At 41.3% G+C, this 20,430-nt stretch overlaps 2 protein-coding genes across 9 annotated transcripts in view; one reads left to right on the top strand and one right to left on the bottom strand.

Moving 5' to 3' along the window:
• LOC118394762 (solute carrier family 22 member 23-like) overlaps positions 1–20,430 on the top strand; it is a 457,726-nt gene that overhangs the window by 66,602 nt on the left and 370,694 nt on the right. The window lies entirely within an intron of this gene.
• The window catches only part of LOC118394767 (phosphatase and actin regulator 1-like), an 82,637-nt gene that overhangs the window by 36,603 nt on the left and 25,604 nt on the right, over positions 1–20,430 (bottom strand). For 2 of the 8 annotated variants that reach the window (XM_052463851.1, XM_052463855.1), the window contains exon 2: positions 1,900–2,064. In XM_052463851.1, coding sequence (XP_052319811.1) covers positions 1,900–2,064 — 165 coding nt within the window. Of the gene's footprint in view, positions 1–1,899; positions 2,065–4,206; positions 4,519–10,349; positions 11,039–15,690; positions 15,777–20,430 lie in introns of those variants that run through there. The other 6 variants (XM_052463852.1, XM_052463848.1, XM_052463847.1 and 3 more) reach the window with 6 other exon arrangements.

Below are 20,430 nucleotides of genomic sequence, written 5' to 3'. Positions count from 1 at the left end.
CAATTTGTCTTACCGTGGACTGATTAACATCAAGGCTTTTAGAGATCATTTGTAACCCTTTCCAGCTTTATGCAAATCTTAGGTATTCTGAGATCTTTTGTTTGAGGCATGGTCCACTTCAGGCAATGCTTCATGTGAATAGCAAACTCAAATTTTGTGAGTTTTTTTTTTTTATATTGCCGGGCAGCTCTAACCAACATCTCCAATCTCATCTCATTGATCGGACTCCAGGTTAGCGGAGTCCTGACGCCAATAAGCTTTTGGAGAAGCCATTAGCCTAGAGGTTCACATACTTTTTCCAACCTACACTGCAAATGTTTAAATTATGTATTCAATAGAGACAAGTAAAATACAATAATGTGTGCGTTATTAGTTTAAGCACACTGTTTGTATATTGTTGTGATTTGAGGAAGAATAGAACACGTTTTTTGACCAATTTATGCAGAAATCCAGGTAATTCCAAAAGGGTTTACATACTTTTCCTTGAAACTGTAAATTAAATGTTTCCAACTATTATGGTCCCATCTGAACTTTATACGGTGATACTATGCAAAACTGAGTCTGCACAGACATGGAAAAACAACAATAAATGGTATAAGATGTTTACATGCCACAGTATCCAGTCTAAGATCAGCATATCCCAGGTATCTTATTCAGGTTACTCATAACCGGGATAGGAGCAGAGTTGGGTTATTGTAAAAACGGGATATGATGGTTTATAAGAGTCAACTCAAAAACACAATACTCGAGTATCCCAAATAATGAACAGGATGTTGGTTCGCATGTAAACGTGGTCAATGTCAGTGGACAACAGAGACCACTGCTGTAAACCACGAGCTCAGCAGTCTCCATATAGCCTACCCTGGTTCTGATTTGTCAAACAGAGCTCAATCCTAGCATAAAATAAATATTATTTGTTGCAAATGAGTCCAAAAAAAACACCACCTACAATGTCCTCTCCAGTGTTTGTAAACAAACATCCGGACAGTGTAGAAAGGGCCTGAAGTGAAAAGCTGTTACAGGAGCCAGCCCAATGGAAAAAGCTAGAAGGTCTCAATATGCCGGTAGTGTAATCAGTAGGAAAAATAAAGGTCACTAGATTATAGAAAAGATACTACATAGAGAGAGACGTCTTGTTCATTGGGCTTTATCGTTGATTTAACACAACAACAAATTGTGTTAAAGTTTGCTGCTCCATTTCACTCAGGAGAGGGAGAAAGAAAAATAATCTGGGCTTAAACATTCAGTCGACACCATGCATACAAAGTGGAAAGAGAGCGAAGAGTCGTCAAGTCAAGGTGTCAGCTTTTCACTCAGAGCCAATGGACTGTCAGAGTTCCCAAGTCTAGAGTAAAGTGTTGGGTCAGCAATACGAACCAGGCTCAAAGCTAAGAGCAAGAAGGCGACAGTCACAGTAGAGAAGCCCTCAACACCTTAAGTGAACGAAAAAAAGAAAAAAAAGTGCATATCACATCATTGCCAATCTCAATAAAATCACTGACTGATGAATGATCAACTGCATGAATAGGAAATGTGAACACTAACGAAAGCACCATTAAATCCAGTTCTACCCAGCACAGCTTCAGGGAAGAAAACTCTTGGGAACAGAGAAGCGGGGTAACATCAAAACCTTCAGTGGCGCCTGGAGGAGCAAGAACCCAAATATAGAGAGGAGTTGAGCTCTCCACCTCACTGACCTAATGGAAAATCTGAGTGAGGGAGCTGATTCAGAACACCAAGACATCTTGCAATCTTTTCATGTCCAGCGGATAGTCAGGCGAGGGCAGAAAAATTGACAGGGGAAGAGGTCAGATTGTCAGGGGAGTTCACACCAAGGCTAGCGGCAAACCAGGGCAGTGTGCAGAATAGCTAAGAAGCGCTCACATCTTGGGCCCTTACCTGCAGAGGTCTGCCTGAACTTCTCACTCTTCTTCTTCCTCCACTTCCAGGGCTTGAGGAGACGGCCCAGAGTGGCAAACTTGCTGCGGCGGCGGATGGGTGGGGTGTGCGTGCCAGGGACCAGGGACTCAGAGCGCATTGCGGCCAGCCTCTCGACCTCCTCTGCTGTAGGGACACAGGAGAAAAGGGGCTGATTAGGGTGTTTTCACATTATAGTCCTCTTTAAAAAGAACAGATTTCAGTAAACTCTGGGGTGAAGCAAAAAATAATAATCCAAAGAACTCCATTCTCTCTGGATTCACACTACCCTTGGCTTTAAAATGAGGACTTGGCTCTCTTGCCAGTTCACCTCAAGATTGTTGTGGTCCAAGTCCTCTTTGCAATCACTTGCTATGTTTAGAAAGGAACCAAGATATTTTTTAAACATTCACTCAGTGCACTCTTGGTAAATCAATTTTATTGGTCACATAGACATATTTTGCAGATGTTATTGCGGGTGTAGTGAAATGCTTGTGTTCCTAGCACCAACAGTGCAGTAGTATCTAACAATTCACAACAATACACAAAACTAAAAGTAAAAGAATGGAGTTAAGAAATATATAAATATTAGGATGGAAATGTCAGAATGGCATTGACTAAAATAGAGTTAAATACATATGAGATAAGTAAAGCAGTATGTAAACACTATAAAAGTGACTAGTTGCGGGTGCAGTGACTAGTGTTCCATTATTAAAGTCGACAGTTTTCCATGTCTATGTACAATAGGGCAGCAGCCTCTAAGGTGCACAGTTGAATAACTGTGTGGTAGCCAGGTAGTGACAATGACTAAGGTTCAGGGCAGGGTACTGGGTGGAGGTTGGCTAGTGATGGTGATTTAACAGGGATGGCCTTGAGATAGAGGCGGTTTTTCAGTCTCTTTCAGTCAGGCTTTGATGAACATGTATGGACCTTGCCTTCTGGATGAACAGGCAGTGGCTCGGGTAGTTTATTCCAGACCCATATCAAACATCTCCAATTCAAAGTTAAATCTAGAATTGGCTTCCTATTTCGCAACAAAGCATCCTTCACTCATGCTGCCAAACATACCCTTGTAAAACTGACCATCCTACCAATCCTCGACTTTGGCGATGTCATTTACAAAATAGCCTCCAATACCCTACTCAACAAATTGGATGCAGTCTATCACAGTGCAATCCGTTTTGTCACCAAAGCCCCATATACTACCCACCATTGCGACCTGTACGCTCTCGTTGGCTGGCCCTCGCTTCATACTCGTCGCCAAACCCACTGGCTCCATGTCATCTACAAGGGGCGGCAGCGTAGCCTAGTGGTTAGAGCGTTGGACTAGTAACCGGAAGGTTGCGAGTTCAAACCCCCGAGCAGACAAGGTACAAATCTGTCGTTCTGCACAGGCACTGCGTCATTGAAAATAAGAATGTGTTCTTAACTGACTTGCCTGGTAAAATAAAGGTTTAAAAAAAGAAAAAAAAAACCCTGCTCGGTAAAGTCCCCCCTTATCTCAGCTCGCTGGTCACCATAGCATCTCCCACCTGTAGCACACGCTCCAGCAGGTATATCTCTCTAGTCACCCCCAAAACCAATTCTTTCTTTGGCCGCCTCTCCTTCCAGTTATCTGCTGCCAATGACTGGAACGAACTACAAAAATCTCTGAAACGGGAAACACTTATCTCCCTCACTAGCTTTAACCGCCAACTGTCAGAGCAGCTCACAGATTACTGCACCTGTACATAGCCCACCTATAATTTAGCCCAAACAACTACCTCTTTCCAAACTATATTTTATTTATTTATTTTGCTCCTTTGCACCCCATTATTTTTATTTCTACTTTGCACATTCTTCCATTGCAAAACTACCATTCCAGTGTTTTACTTGCTATATTGTATTTACTTTGCCACCATGGCCTTTTTTGCCTTTACCTCCCTTCTCATCTCATTTGCTCACATTGTATATAGATTTGTTTATACTGTATTATTATAATAATAATAAATGCCATTTAGCAGACGCTTTTATCCAAAGCGACTTACAGTCATGTGTGCATACATTCTACGTATGGGTGGTCCCGGGGATCGAACCCACTACCCTGGCGTTACAAGCGCCATGCTCTACCAACTGAGCTACAGGACCACTATTATTGACTGTATGTTTGTTTTACTCCATGTGTAACTGTGTTGTTGTATCTGTAGAACTGCTTTGCTTTATCTTGGCCAGGTCGCAATTGTAAATGAGAACTTGTTCTCAACTTGCCTACCTGGTTAAATAAAGGTGAAATAAATAAATAAAATGCACCTTCGCCACACTATCTGTGTGGGTGGACCATTTCAGATTGTCCGTGATGTGTACACCAAAGAACTTGAAGCTTTCCACCTTCTCAGCTGCGGTCCCGTTTATGTGGATAGGGTCGTGCTTCCTCTGCTGTTTCCTGAAGTCCACGATCAGCTCCTTCGTTTTGTTGACGTTGAGGGAGAAGTTATTTCCCTGGCATCACGCCGCCAGGTCCCTCACCTCCTCCCTGTAGGCTGTCCCCGTCATTGTTGGTAATCAGGCTGTTGTGTCGTCTCTTGTGTCGTCTTCAAACTTGATGATTGAATACAGAGTGCAGGACAAGCCACACCACCAGGACAGGTTATTGGACAGCCAGGGATGTACCTACATAAAGTTTGAATGATAATACTTAGCATTTAGCTAAAAAAATATATACATTACAGGATAAATGAAAGAATAATAATTGCAGATTAAATAATGCTTGTGTACTCCAAATTGCACATTTGTTCATGGAGGTTTGTGGTACTAATGTGAGGGGCTATGGGACGGGAAACGGTGTTGCAGTAGTCTACTGCTTGATATGAGAATAAGAAGTGAACCTGGCGAGAGTAAACAGACCTGTGTATTATCAGACAGCATAATGCAGGATATATTCAGAATCTGAACAGCAGGAAGCTGCGGATTAGTCCGCACTAGCTTGCCAAAAAAACAGACCAGGGAGAAATAATTGTGTTTAGCCTACTAGCTCCTTATAGTCACTAGAGCGTTTGTCCTCCTTTGATGTAGTTTTTGATATCAAGAGGAGTAACTGACGAGAAAACGTGCTCAAGCTAATAGCAACAGAATAAGTGATAAGGCATCCATATTGAAATGACAGACTCTCCCAGACTTGTCCTGATAAAAGCAGTGCGTTGGCCTATGCTACAGTCCTAATCCACATACGCATCACCTCTACACTGAACAGGACTAGTCTCTGGCGGTCTATACTTACAAAACTTGTGCTTAAAACTTGCAATTTGTTAGCTTCTCATGAGATAACTTGTTACAGACCAAGTGTGCTATTTTAATATACTGTAAAACTATTTGGTGGAATGTGCTTTGTGGCTGCCCGAATGTTAAATTTGCTTGGACTCTTCTGTTCCATTTGTACATGTGTATTTGCAGGGCACAACCAAAAAGAAACTAAGCATCACAGTTCCTTCTCCCTAAATTCCCTTTCCCCTCTGAGTCTTATTCACTCAAATGCTCACACACACACACACACACACACACACACACACACGTTAGGCCTGAAAAAATAAATGCCTATAAAAACATATCTAACTGATGGGATACACGAGCTACATTCCTTGCCAAATGACAGTTATCACTAATTCAAAATCGACTGGTTGATTAAAGTAGGAAAATATGTGTGTTCCAACAACGAGCTGCAGTTTTGTAATAATTACGTCCCATCGATTTTCCGCTTATGCTACTTAGCTGCTAGTGCCATATATATATATAGAAACCTTTTCAGAGTTGCGATCACAGCGTGAAAATACAAGCTGAGAACTAACGCTCAGATTATTATATATTTTTTTAAACAACTTAAAAAACATAAGCCTAAGCAACATTAGCCAATTAAAAACAGAACTGTAGCAATGAGGTTTGTGCAGTAAGCTATATCCCAAATACGTTATCAAGAAGGCAGTAATCTCAGCAGAGGCGCTTGCTTGTAGAAGCCTATTGCCCTATTGCTTGAATTGTCCTGCCAATCTTCTCCTCAGACCATGTAGGTATATGATCTCACTGGTAATAGATCATTTGTTGCATGACTTGTGAGGCAAAGCTGAGTGAACAATATTAGCTTATTTTTTTACTGGCTGCCCCTCACCCGACTCACTGTCCCTCATCCCTCCCTTTGCTGAAGAAAGTGAACAGTCTTCCAGCTGATGGCGAAACTTAAGTGGGACTGCATTATTTATGCCTCATGCACCAATTCATAGTTACTCTTATGACCAAAGAATGAAATATTCCTAAAAAAAAAAAACATTATTTTTAAAGACCAGCCAGAAATAAGAAAGTTAGCTTATTGAAACACTTTGCTGTACTCATTCATTGCAGCTGCAATGCTGGTTGTAGCGTGAGTGGAAGTAGGAAGAACATTGATGCTGAATCAGAACTTAAACATGAACTCACTCATGAAAAAAAAAAAAATCTCTGCTGTATCGTTGAGTCTCTAGTCATGGTTTTAAATGTTTGGAAATCTCACATGATCAACTTTGCTGTGCGTTCGAGGCTTCTTTTTACAGTCTATGGCACAAGGCAACTGTGCAGATGCAGTGATCTGAACCATATGATTGGCCAGCGGTAGGCCTATTAGGTGCACTTGATTCGCTTTCTGGGCCTGCCGAGTTGGTCGGAGTTCTACCTTCAGACACAGGTAAGAAAAATACAGAAAATAAATAAAAGTAACAAATAATTAAAGAGCAGCAGTAAAATAACAATAGTGAGGCTATATACAGGGGGTACCTGTACAGAATCAATGTGCAGGGGCACAGGTTAGTCAAAGAAACATGTACATGCAGGTAGAGTTATTAAAGTGACTACGCATAGATAATAAACAGAGTAGCAGCAGCATAAAAGAGAGGGGGGGCAATGCAAATAGTCTGGGTAGCACTTTGATTAGATGGTCAGGAGTCTCATGGCTTGGGGGTAGAAGCTGTTTAGAAGCCTCTTGGACCTAGATCTGGTGCTCCGGTACTGCTTGCCGTGAGGTAGCAGAGAGAACAGTCTATGACTTGGGTGGCTGGAGTCTTTGATCATTTTTAGGGCCTTCCTCTGACACCACCTCGTATAGAGGTCCTGGATGGCAGGCAGCTTGGCCCCAGTGATGTATTGGGCCATACGCACTACCCTCTGTAATGCCTTGAGGTCAGAGGCCGAGCAGTCGCCATACCAGGCAGTGATGCAACCAGTTAGGATGCTCTCGATGGTGAGGCTGTAAAACCTTTTGAAGATCTGAGGACCCATGCCAAATCTTTTCAGTCTCCAAATTGAGCCCCGTATGAAAATAAATGAGAATAACCATTCCATGCACATCACTTCACAATGGCAACTTTTCCCATTTGGAAAAATATTATTTTCGATTTTATTCTGTTATATTACATCATGTTTTTATTTCATATAAAATTGGTGTCTTGACAGTGATAATGGCAAAAAAAAAAAAAGTTTTACTAAACCTGGCTGTGCTTCTACAAGCAAACGCCCCTGCTGAGGTAACTGTCTTTTTGAAGACAGTGTTTCAAAATATAACCAGTTGGTATTACAGTTTCAATATACTAATCTTAAAAATGACAATTTCTTTTAATAATTGACTGAATATAGTGTATATGCGCCAATTTAGCAATTAGGATTTGTTATCTGTAATGGTTATGATAAATTAGGCATTGTTGCCATATAAATAAATGCACCAATTTTTCCAGTGCGAGCCTTGTGTTATAAAAATGTTGTTTTCTTCATTCAAGTGCAATTTTTTATTTTTTATAAATAAAAATGTATGAGTACAAGAGCAGGCAAAAATTGCCAAAGGCCCATCCCCAATACAGGATACCGCGGGAAGATGCAGTGTAGATAGCGTTTACGCATTGGCAAGACGTCTTTCAAATGTATTTAGATTCTACATCTTTCATGTCGGTCCAAGGTCTCGCCGACATCTTCCCAGTGTACCAACACTCTCCAAACTACATAATCCTCACGCAATTTGATACATTGTCCAAACACGTGCGCTTTCTGGTTTTGGAATATCAAAATAGCAAAACATATTGGCACCTACGTTTCGTATTGTGAGGTCCTTGGCAATTCCCAGCCCCAGTAAAACAAAACACATCAGAATAAGTAGTCAGAATGTTGAATAAACTTAAACCTACTCTACCCGTTCGCTGATTTCGTACTTCCTTGACAATATCCACAGGAACGTATTATCGATCAGACTTCAAAACAATTGACCCGCGGGTGATTTTATTTGCCCCTCCCACATTTGAGCAAAAGTCTTTACAAGTGATTTTGGAAATATGATCCAAAGTAGTCCCACGCATAACAGAGATATGCGATCGTATACAAATGTAACCAAGGTTTGAAATCATTTTTGTCAAATATATCGTTTTTGGCTTATTGTGGTCCATTTTAAGTCTACAAATGATATGTGATTATGTTCACTGACCTTCCACTCAAGAGAATATTTAAATAAAAATATGCCCGCAGCTGAATCTCATTGATAATACCCATTTTATATGGTATTGCGCATGTGCCAGGGTTTTGCAAAGTCTATTTAGTAAGAGTTTCCTGTGGATATTATTTGGACATTAGGACCAACTGCATAGACAACCAGTAGAGTAAGTTCAAATGGAACTTATTTCTGGCTTGTAAGAAAACCTTTTTCACAGTTTGATGTAACACACACACACACAGAGAGAGAGAGAGTTGTCACCATATAACAGTCAATAGTGAGTTATATACTTGAGTAATAATATAGGCAAGGTCTGCCCTGATGACAGCCATGCAATCTGCCACCTCAGTCATCACTAGCTCAGGGACAGGTCGACAGTGTCAGTGTCACACCACCCCTGCCATGTGCAGACAGACACCGCCACTGACCACAGCGTACATAATTAAATCAAGTCACCATGATGGGTGACAAGCGACAACATGGGAGTGTCACTTCACAGGTAGGGAAGGCAGCCGCTCCACCGGGGGTATAGCATGATAAATCATGTGAACCAAGGTGGACATGAATGCAGTGAAACAGACGATTACCTAAATGCAGTGCCTGATGCCGCTCACAGCCTCAGCCTCACAGCCAACCATCTTAGGAATCCTGCCACATGTCTATAAATAGATTGACTCGATGCTAATTGAATCCAGTGGTGCTTCAAATGACTTCAAATGGAGTCCAAAAAGAAAGAGCGAGATGGGGGGTTAAGACCTGAGCACAGAAATTCATAAAAACATTGTTCATTTGTCACCTATGCATTTCAGACAACAACAAAGGATAGCCAACCACACACTTCCTAGATTTGTTGACAGGGATGCAAATTGATAGCGACATGGTTTATTTTCCCGGCTGTGTTTGGTGACAGATACTTCCATAGTAGCCCACACCAAACATCCTCAAGACATCCACCATGTCATATGAGCAGCAGCGAACAAATAAAAAGCACTTTGCAGTCAAAAGTTACACACTTCTTGCAACACAACAAAAACTCAAGAGAATGCTACAAAGACTAAAAGAGGCTTTAGAGTGTAGGCTACCACAGCCCTAGTGTTTCTTTACAAGCATGTATTCTCTGATACACACACACACATCTACACTCCTCTGGCCAGTTTCCCAGATCCAGATTATGCCTAGTCCATGAACCAAAATGTATCTTGGTCCTCAATCATCTTGGCTGAGTGAGTGACATTCTCCTTCATGTTTGGGTGGGGTGGAGTAGAATCAGTAGGGGACTGAGAATGACCACTTTAGGTGCTAATCAGGAGGAGGGGGTAGTAGAGCCTGGGATGGAGGGGGTCATCAAGAGGATTCCTCTGAGTATTAGGTCTATGAGTAGTAAACCACAATGCATATTGTGGAGCAGGCTCTTTGTGGTGTTAGAATAAGGCAAATTTTACACCCACACCAGTAACCTGCTCCAAAAGAAAAATATCAGTTCAACAACTCATAATATCATGGGTAATACACTGTAGCTGCTGTTGCATACCACTCTTTCCTAGAAATAATGCATTATAGCTGCCAATGTCTTGATACATGTGTGGCCCACTACGCATTGTGTCAAACTAAGTGATGTTACAGTTATCCCAGAATGCAACAGAATGGCAGTGTAAAGAATAGTATGACCATAAAGCAAGTACAGGATTACACATAGCAATGGAGTCAAGGCTCCGATGGAAAAGTACATTGTGTCTATGATGAAGGTTACCAGGATTACCAGAATTAAATACATCAAGCAATTTTAATCTCATAACTCTAGGACATACATCATCGCGGAATGGGCAAACAAGAACTGCGCATGTTACCCCCCCCCCCTATTGAGCGTGTTCAATGAAACCACTCTGTTTGATAGCCAGCAGAGCTGAAGGGAGACCGTACCACAACGCATCCATATGCCGCTATAGGCTAGGCTACTCACCGTCCTGGGTATCGTTCGCGCGGCTGCAGTTGCTGCAAATGTGCTTGATCTCTTTCCCGATGTGACAGTGGATCATGAAGGGCATATTGTTATTCTGGTGATGCTGATGGTTGGTTTGTTGCTCTTTCTTATTGTTGTTGAGAGACATCATTCTGACCAGGTAAAATGCCTTCTTCTTCGGTTTCTCAACCGTCACAGGCGTATTGTTTCCCCTGAAGCCCGTGTTATTGAACCAACTCCCATGCATGATGGTGGGCCCGGGATCCGCAGCCATCGGGTAGTTGGCCGTCTTGAACATAAAGACACGAAAATTGATTCGCGTCTAAATGCACTGCATACGGGGAGGGGTTTTTAAACAAACGGCGCCTCGACTCCTACCTGACCTCACCCCTTCAACCAATCACGAGGGTTTCGCTCCGCGCGTTTGCAGAACCCCTTTCTCTTCTATCAACGACGTCAGATAGAATATTGTAATTTCCACACCTGCACCTGAGGTTCCGATCTAGTGCACTCACACCCGCCTGCCTCCGCAATGCCAAGGGCAGAAGTCAAAACCACGGATGCAACTATACTATGATGATGGACCATTGCCGCTAGAAGACATATCGAGTGTGTGAATTGCAGTGCCTCTGCCTCTCCCTCGGTCCCCATCCTCGTCTGCAAAAATAATCCGCTCACGGCAAGCATAATTGGCTACCCAGTGTTCACTCCTGCAGTTATATTAGTCTACAGACAGAAAGTAAAGGTTTAACATCAAATCCCAAGACTTGATAATGACAAGAATGATTATAGGCTCCAGCTACATGATACACTATATGACCGAAAGTATGTGGACACCTGCTCGGAACATCTCATTCCAAAATAATGGAAATTAATATGGAGTTGGTACCTCCTTTGCTGATATAACAGTCTCCATCCACTCTTCTGGGAAGGCTTTCCACTAAATGATAGAACATCTGCAGGGACTTGCTTCCATTCAGCCACAAGCACATTAGTGAGATCGGGCACTAATGTTAGACCTGGCTCACATTCGGAGTTCCAATTCATTCCAAAAGTGTTCAATGGAGTTGAGATCAGGGCTCTGTGCAGGCCAGTCAAGTTCTTCCACACCGATCTCTACAAATAATTTCTGTATGGACCTCGCTTTGTGCATGCGGACATTGTCATGATGAAACAGGAAAAGGCCTTCCCCAAAATGGTGCCACAAAGTTGGTTGCACAGAATCATCTAGAATGTCATTGTATGCTGTAGCGTTAAGATGTCCCTTCACTGGAACTAAGGGGCCTAGCCCGAAACCATGGAAAAACAGCCCCAGACCATTATTCCTCATCCACCAAACTTTACAGTTGGCACTATGCATTGGGGCAGGTAGCGTTCTCCTGGCATCCGCCAAACCCAGATTCTTCCATCGGACTGCCAGATGGTGAAGTGTTATTCATCACTCCAGAGAACGCATTTCCACTGCTCCAGAGTCCAATGGTGGCGAGCTTTACACCACTCCAGCCAACGCTTGGCATTGCGCATAGTGATCTTAGGCTTGTGTGCAGCTGCTCGACCATGGAAACCCATTTTCATGAAGCACCTGACGAACAGTTCTTGTGCTGACGTTGTTTCTAGAGGCAGTTTGGAACTCGGTAGTGAGTGTTGCAACCGAGGACAGGCGATATATATGCGCTACGCACTAAAGCACTCGGTTGTCCCGTTCTGTGAACTTGTGTGGCCTACAGTGGTGTAAAGTATGTAGAAATACTTTAAAGTACTTTTGGGGGGGTATCTGTACTTTACTATACATTTGACAACTTTGACTTTACTACATTACTATAGAAAATAATGTACATTTTATTACATACATTTTCCCTGACACCCAAAAGTACTTGTTACATTTTCAATGCTTAGCAGGATAGGTAAATGTTCCAATTCATGCACTTATCAAGACAACACATTGTCATCCCTACTGCCTTGGATTTTGTGGACTCAAAAAACACAAATGTATCATTTGTAAATTATGTCTGAGTGTGCCGTTGGCTATCCGTACATAAAAACAAGAAAATGTTGACGTCTGCTTTGCTTAATATAAGGATACTTAAGTATATTTTAGCAATTACATTTTTCTTTTTGATACTTAAGTATATTTAGAACCAAATACTTTTAGACTTTTACTCAATAAGAATTTCACTGGGTGACTAACTTTTACTTGAGAAACTTTCTATTAAGGTAACTATACTTTTGCTCAAGTATCACAATTGGATACTTTTTCCACCACTGGTGGCCTACCACTTCACGGCTGAGCCGTTGTTGCTCCTAGACGTTTCCACTGACTTGTTGGATCCTATGATGGTGCCACGTTGAAAGTCACTGAGCTCTTCAGTAAGGCCATTCTACTGCTAATGTTTGTCTATGGAGATTGCATAGACCTGTCAGCAACGGGTGTAGCTGAAATAGCTGAATCCTCTAATTTGAAGGGGTATATACTTCTGTATATATAGTGCAGTTTGGATAGAGAGCTTGTTCCTACTTGATTAGAAAGGCAATTATACACCAATTGAACCCAATTCACTGAAAAAAATGGAAGAATTACACTTTGAATTGCAATTAACTTCTGCTCTTGTTATGATAGTGTGAAATATTAATCCCAAGGGAAGGTAAAATAAAACTAGCCTTTATTGCTAAACACACACACACACCATTTTTGTGCATGAAGCAAAATTATCTTGTCATGTTAGAGGAAAATCAATCATTAGCCTGCTAACTTTAATTAATGTATCTGCCATTGTACCAACTATCCTTCAAATGTGTATAAAGGGAGTCATTAACCCTACTGTGCCTAACAGAATATTCAATAGGCCTATAGATCATACTCTTTATCAATAAACTAGTCACTAGCTACTGCTTTTCCTGGGGTTTGGCTCCATCACACATGTTCTTGTACTTGTTCTTGTACTTTTCTAGTAAAGTACAGGATGCAATCATGAGGCTCCTGGCAAGAGGCAAAAGCCCTCAGAGGAAAGTGAGGTGTACAGTAATGGTGGACGCTCTATGCCCGCAATGGGTCCAAAAGGACCAAGTGAAATAAGTATACTTCGCTATGTATTTTTTTGGACAGTGAAGCTAACTTTTAATTTGGCTCTATATTCCAGCATTTTGGATTTGAGATCAAATATTTCATATGAGGGGACGGTACAGTATGTCATTTGAAGGTGTCATAAGTATTTGGACAAATTCAGTAATATGTGTATTAAAGTACTAATAAGTTCAGTATTTGATCTCATATTCCTAGCATGCAATGACTACAATATTGTGACTCTACTAACGTGTTGGATGCTAGAAATATGAAACCAAATACTCAACTTTTGACTTCTTTAATATACTAAAAGTGAATTTGGCCAAATACTGAAAACACCTTAAAATGTGGGGACTAGATACATAAAGTGCTTTCATTCCTAAACGGTAAAACGGTAAAACAGATATGTATATAAAAAAAATCAAATAAAAGGTGACATTCTGTACTGTCGCCTCATGAAACATTTGATCTCAAATCCAAAATGCTGGAGTATAGAGCCAAATTGAAAGTTTCAGCTTCGCTGTCCAAAGAAATATGTGGATGGAAATCATGATGCATAGTCACGGTAGGGAAGGAAGGAGGGAGGTTGCGCAGTCATGTTAACAATCATAACAACTGCTCTATATCAGTGCGTCATGCCGTTTTATGCTGACGGCGGCCGTAGCATCTTTATCATTTGGGCTTGGAGAATTGCATGTCTGGAGCCTGGCAGATTGAGTTACTGCGTCTTCAGCCCAACTACCGACCAGGGCTTCAAATCCTAATTGAAGGATAAGATTGATAAATCAAAGGAGCAGATCTTTCTAGACTGGCAACACGCAGGTTGGGTACAGCCTATCGTGCATAATGGCCAACCACTAACCCAGCGGCACGCCACCCCATAGCCATGCAGTCCCCTTGCACTCCGACTCTCGATCCTCACAAAGTTCAACTCCAGAAGTTAAATGAGGCAGTAATAAGGCTGCGGGAACATAGGGAAGAAATCTAAAAGGTCCCCATGGTATTTTCAATCATGTTTCAGACAGAATATATTTTTGGTTTGTGCGTGTGTATGTGTGGTGGCTTTGATGTTCCTTTCAATGAGCTGCGGTTTATTCCAGTGACTTCAAAGCCCCTATCCGAAATGAGGGACAGAAGCGCCTGATTTTCCAACTGCCGCCACGGTGCGATACGGTGGAGTCGGTGCCCTTGGCCACTTTTTTGATTACAGAATATGACCATGTGCTATTCACACCAACTGCCCGGAAGATGGACAGTAAGGTTATCTACACTCCCACACTTGGCCAGTAATAAATGAAGACTTAAACAATTATTGTCAGGTCATATTTATGGAGTTCCAGCTGTGTGTGTGTGTAAGGATAAGGTATTGTCCATAAGACATCCATAAACTGACAGGGCTAATTTAGCTCACAAGGGATCAATCTTAAACCTCAGATTCACTACCTTCTACTGTATGTATTGTATGTAGGCCTGTGTGTTTGCGTACTTCAGCTCTGTATGCGACGGCTGGCATCTCCCTTCGATGATTCCTCTAAGCAGCACATGTTCAAAGCTGCATGCCAGACCCTATCAGTGTGTGCCGCTCCAGTGTTAGCTGTTGGCTCACGTGATGTGTGGCAGCGTTCTTATGTAACTACAGGCTGTGGAAAGGGCCCAAGCACATTACTTGGGCTCATTCATGGGGAAACAAGCCAAGTATGTTTTATTTATTTTAGGCTCCGAGAAATGTTAGTTGTTTTTAGCTACAGTAGCATTTCTTGAAGGGAGAAAAAATATTTTAGGTGGTCATTTTTTAAGTGATTTTTTAAAAGCGAGTTAACTTTATACTTTAGATGTAAAAGGCTATAGACACGGGCCATACCTTTCTTTCACCAGAGTGGAAATGTATTTGGTCACTCATTCCCTCTACAGGGGAAGCTATAAATCCCATTCCCTCTATAGCCTCGGCTCCAGGCTTCGATCACATTCAGCTAGCAGTAAGCCACCAGCATTTAAACCTATGTTCAACAAGTACAGTATTCATCATGTTTGTCCATGTTTGATTATTTATCTTGTTGGATAGATTTGAACATGTACAGCATAATAGAGTATTACACATATTGTTCCGGTTTCATACATGCCTCACATCATTTGTATTATTTTTTAAATGTAATTTCAAAGCTTATTCACTCCCTGCAGTGTCTAGCCAGCCACCTTAGTTTCCCTAAACCGATTACTGTCGAACATTTTCTGTCAGCACGTATACAACCCCCAAAAAAAAAACGGTATTAGAAAACCTACTGTTCTGTACAGTCAGTTTGTCCCAGTGGATTGGAAAGTCACTCATCCAGACAGAGAAGCACATGAAAGAGGAGGAGAAGCACGCTAAAGAGGAGGAGAAGCACGCTAAAGAGGAGGAGGAGCACGCTAAAGAGGAGGAGGTCCTCAACTTCTTGCTGTTAGTGCCTAGGCTGAGACAGTCCACTGAGCGTGCTCTCTAGGGTCCTGCTGCTGTGTTGTGAGTTAGGGCATGAGTCTGGCACTGACACATACAACCACCACTTTTGGAGCTCTCTCTCTCTCAAAGGTCACACACATCTCCTATATTCCCTCCCCATAAACTTGAAAGGGAATTAAAAGTACATGATAAAAGCAGGGTTGCTTTTTTTGTCTCTCCTTTCAGTTTCCCAATGGCAGTGTTGAATCGTTATGCAATTCTAATCTGGGAGGAACCTAATCTTCCTCCATTTAGTTACACAGTTATTGGCTCCACCCTGAAACTAAACTCAATCTTCCACTTGACAAGACACAGAACGTAATGTAATCTCTTATGTAAAGTCTGAAAAATATGAAAGAAAACAGTAAATGAGGTCACTTAAGGCACACACACACACACCCACACACACACACACTTTCAGGGACAGCAAAGTGTCTCAGAATAGACCTAATTATAGCTATAGTACCTGCACAGTGTTATGGATTGGAATCAGGGTGTGAAGAATAAGTAGCCAGCGTGAGGTGGTTATTCAATTAGCACAGAGTCGGAGAACAGGGGAGAACTGAAAGAGCATCACAACAGAGGTAACCTGCCACATTCCAGGAGAGAACTATTAGACTGCATCACTAGCTATGGAAACAAACTACCCGTTTGGTGCTGTAGGGGAGCACCTTGGCTACATTGCAGCTATAAATTCCATCCCAAGAGAGAAACATGAAATAATTGATAGCCAACGGAGACACAATTCCATATTCCAGGAGAGTACACTGCTCACATACAATCAACTACTATTTCTGAAATACATTTTATAATTTAATCCATCTGGTGTAAACTTTCATTTAAATGATACAGTATGAACATTGAGACAGCAGAAGCAGCACACTCCCATCCACATCAACAGGGAAGTGGAGAAGCTGAAAAGCTTAAAGTTCCTCGGCATACACATCACTGACAATCTGAAATGGTCCACATACACAGACAGTGTGTTGAACAAGGCGCAACAGCGTTCTCTTCAACCTCAGAAGCCTGAATACATTTGGGTTGGCCACTGTGACCCTCACAAAGTTTTACAGATGCACCATTGAGAGCATCCTGTCTGGCTGTATCACCGCCTGGTACAGCAACTGCACCGTCCGCAAACGCAGGGCTCTCCAGAGGGTGGTGCGGTCAGCCCAATGCATCACCTAGGGCACACTGTCTGCCCTCTAGGACACCTACAGAAAGGCCAAGAAGATCATCAAGGGCCTCAGCCACCCGAGCCATGGTCTGTTCACCCCGCTATCATCCAGAAGGCAAGGGCAGTACAGGTTAGAGGTCGACCGGCATGGCCGATTAATTAGGGCCAATTTCAAGTTTTCATAACAAATCGGTAATCGGCTTTATTTGGACGCCGATTATGGCCGATTACATTGCAATCCATGAGGAAACTGTGTGGCAGGCTGAGCACCTGTTACGCGAGTGCAGTGTCCAAAGGACCTTGAGGCTGCAAGGAGCCAAGGTAAGTTGCTGGCTAGCATTAAACTTATCTTATAAAAACAATCAATCTTAACATAATCACTAGTTAACCTAGTAATATCAAACATGTGTAGTTAACTAGCTTGTCCTGCGTTGCATATAATCAATGTGGTGCCTGTTAATTTATCATTTAATCACAGCCCACTTCATTTAACAAAAAGCGCAATCTTTGCACAAATGTACCTAACCATAAACATCAATGCCTTTCTTAAAATCAATACACAGAAGTATACATTTTTAAACATGCCTATTTCCTGCTAACATGCCTAAACATAAATTCATGTTAGCAGGAAATATTAACAAGGGAAATTGTGTCACTTCTCTTGCGTTCAGTGCAAGCAGTTTGGGCCGCCTGGCTCGTTGCGAACTGTGAACTAATATGCCAGAATTTTACATAATTATGACATAACATTGAAGGTTGTGCAATGTAACAGCAATATTTAGACTTAGGGTTGCCACCCGTTCGATAAAATATGTAACGGTTCTGTATTTCACTGAAAGAATAAACGTTTTGTTTTTAAAATGATACTTTCCATATTTGACCATACGAATGACGAAAGGCTCGTATTTCTGTGTTTTTTATATTATAATTATGTCTATGATTTGATATTTGATAGAGTAGTCTAACTGAGCGGTGGTAGGCAGCAGCAGGCTCGTAAGCATTCAGTCAAACAGCACTTTACTGCGTATGCCAGCAGCTGTTAGCAGTGCTTGAAACACAGCGCCTTTTATGACTTCAAGCCTATCAACTCCCGAGATTAGGCTGGCAATACTAAAGTGCCTATAAGAACATCCAATAGTCAAAGTTATATGTAATACAAATGGTATAGAGAAAAATAGTCAACGCATCATAATTCCTATAATAGCTATAACCTAAAACTTCTTAAACTGGGAATATTGAAGAACTGGGAATATTGAACCACCAGCTTTCATATGGTCTCATGTTCTGAGCAAGAAACTTAAACGTTAGCTTTTTTACATGGCACATATTACACTTTTACTTCTCCAACACTGTTTTTACATTGTTTAAACCAAATTGAACATGTTTCATTATTTATTTGAGACTAAATATATTTTAGTTATGTATTATATTAAGTTAATAAAAAAAGTGTTCATTGTTCATTCAGTATTGCTGTAATTGTCATTATTACAAATATATATATATATATATATATATATAAAAAAAATATATAAAAAATAAAAATAAAAATAAAAAAATCGGCCGATTCATCGGTACAGGCTTTTTTAGGTCCTCCAATAATCGGAATAGGTATCTGCGTTGAAAAATCATAATCGGTTGACCTCTAGTACAGGTGCATCAAAGCTGGGACCGAGAGACTAAAAAACAGCTTCTATCTCAAGCCCATCAGACTGTTAAAAAGCCATCGCTAGCCAGCCTCCACCCAGTACCCTGCCCTGAACTTAGTCACTGTCACTAGCTGGCTACCACCCGGTTACTCAACCCTGCACCTTAGAGGCTGCTGCCCTATGTACATCGCCATGGAACACTGGCCACTTTAATAATGGAATACTGGTCACTTTAATAAATGTTTATGTACTGTTTTACACATTTCATATGTATACTACTGTATTCTAGTCGAGGCCTATCCTATTCAACCCCTTCCCTTTTTTTTGGCGGCAGATGGTCAGAGGGTTGGGCCAGTAATCGAAAGGTTGCTGGATCAAATCACCGAGCTGACAAGGTAATACTCTGTCATTCTGCCCCTGAGCAAGGCAGTTAACCCACTGTACCCCAGGCACCAAAGACGTGGATGTCGATTAAGGCAGCCTCCCGCACCTCTCTGATTCAGAGGGGTTGGGTTAAATGCCGAAAACACATTTCAGTTGTACAACTGACTAGGTGTCCCCCTTCCCCCCTTTCAACTATTGCTGTACATATACTATTCTATCATTATATATTCTACAGATACATTATGGACAGTATATGGATAGAATATGTAGTGTATGTACATCCAATCCCATCTCACACACACACACACACACACACACACACACACACACACACACACACACACGCTTATCCTTCACTCTGCCGTCCAACTCAACCCAAACCAAAAGTTTGGACACACCTACTCATTCAAGGGTTTTTCTTTATTTTCACTATTTTCTACATTGTAGAATAATGGTGAAGACATCAAAACTATGAAATAACACATATGGGATCATCTAGTAACCAAAACAAGTGTTAAACAAATCAAAATATATATTTTATATTGACTGTAACACCGTCAGGGATTTATTTAGAATTCAAGGCACACTTAATCAGCACGGCTACAACAGCATTCTGCAGCAATACGCCATCCCATCTGGTTTGCACTTAGTACCACAATCATTCATTTTTTCAACAGGACAATGACCCAACACATCTTGAGGCTGTTTAAGGGCTATTTGACCAAGAAGGAGAGTGATGGAGTGCTGCATCAGATGACCTGCCTCTACAATCACCTGATCACTACCCAATTGAGATGGTTTGGGATGAGTTGGACCGCAGAGTGAAGGAAAAGCAGCCAATAAGTGCTCAGCATAACTCCTTCAAGACTGTTGGAAAATAATTCCAGGTGAAGTTGGTTGAGAGACTGCCAACACTGTGCAAAGATGTCATCAAGGCAAAGGGTGGCTTCTTTATATAAAATATATAATTTAATAATTTAATTTAAAAATATATAACTTTTTTGGTTACTACGCGATCCCATGTCTTATTTCATAGTTCTGATGTCTTCACAATTATTCTACAATGTATAAACAGTAAAAATAAAGAAAAAACACTGGAATAAGTAGGTTTGTCCAACCTTTGGACTGGTGCTGTGTAAACTGTACAGTGCGTTTGGAAATAATTCAGGCCCTTTGACCTTTTACACATTTTGTTACGTCACAGCCTTATTCTAAAATGAATTAAATAACAAAAAAATACTCAATCTACACACAATACCCTATAATGACATAGCAAAACCAGGTTTTTAGAATGTATGCAAAGGTATTGAAAATAAAACAGAAATACTTCATTTACG

The sequence above is a fragment of the Oncorhynchus keta genome, chromosome 15, assembly GCF_023373465.1.
Source record: "Oncorhynchus keta strain PuntledgeMale-10-30-2019 chromosome 15, Oket_V2, whole genome shotgun sequence".
In the NCBI taxonomy this organism is placed as follows: domain Eukaryota; kingdom Metazoa; phylum Chordata; class Actinopteri; order Salmoniformes; family Salmonidae; genus Oncorhynchus; species Oncorhynchus keta.
This window is presented reverse-complemented; position numbering and strand designations above follow the sequence as displayed.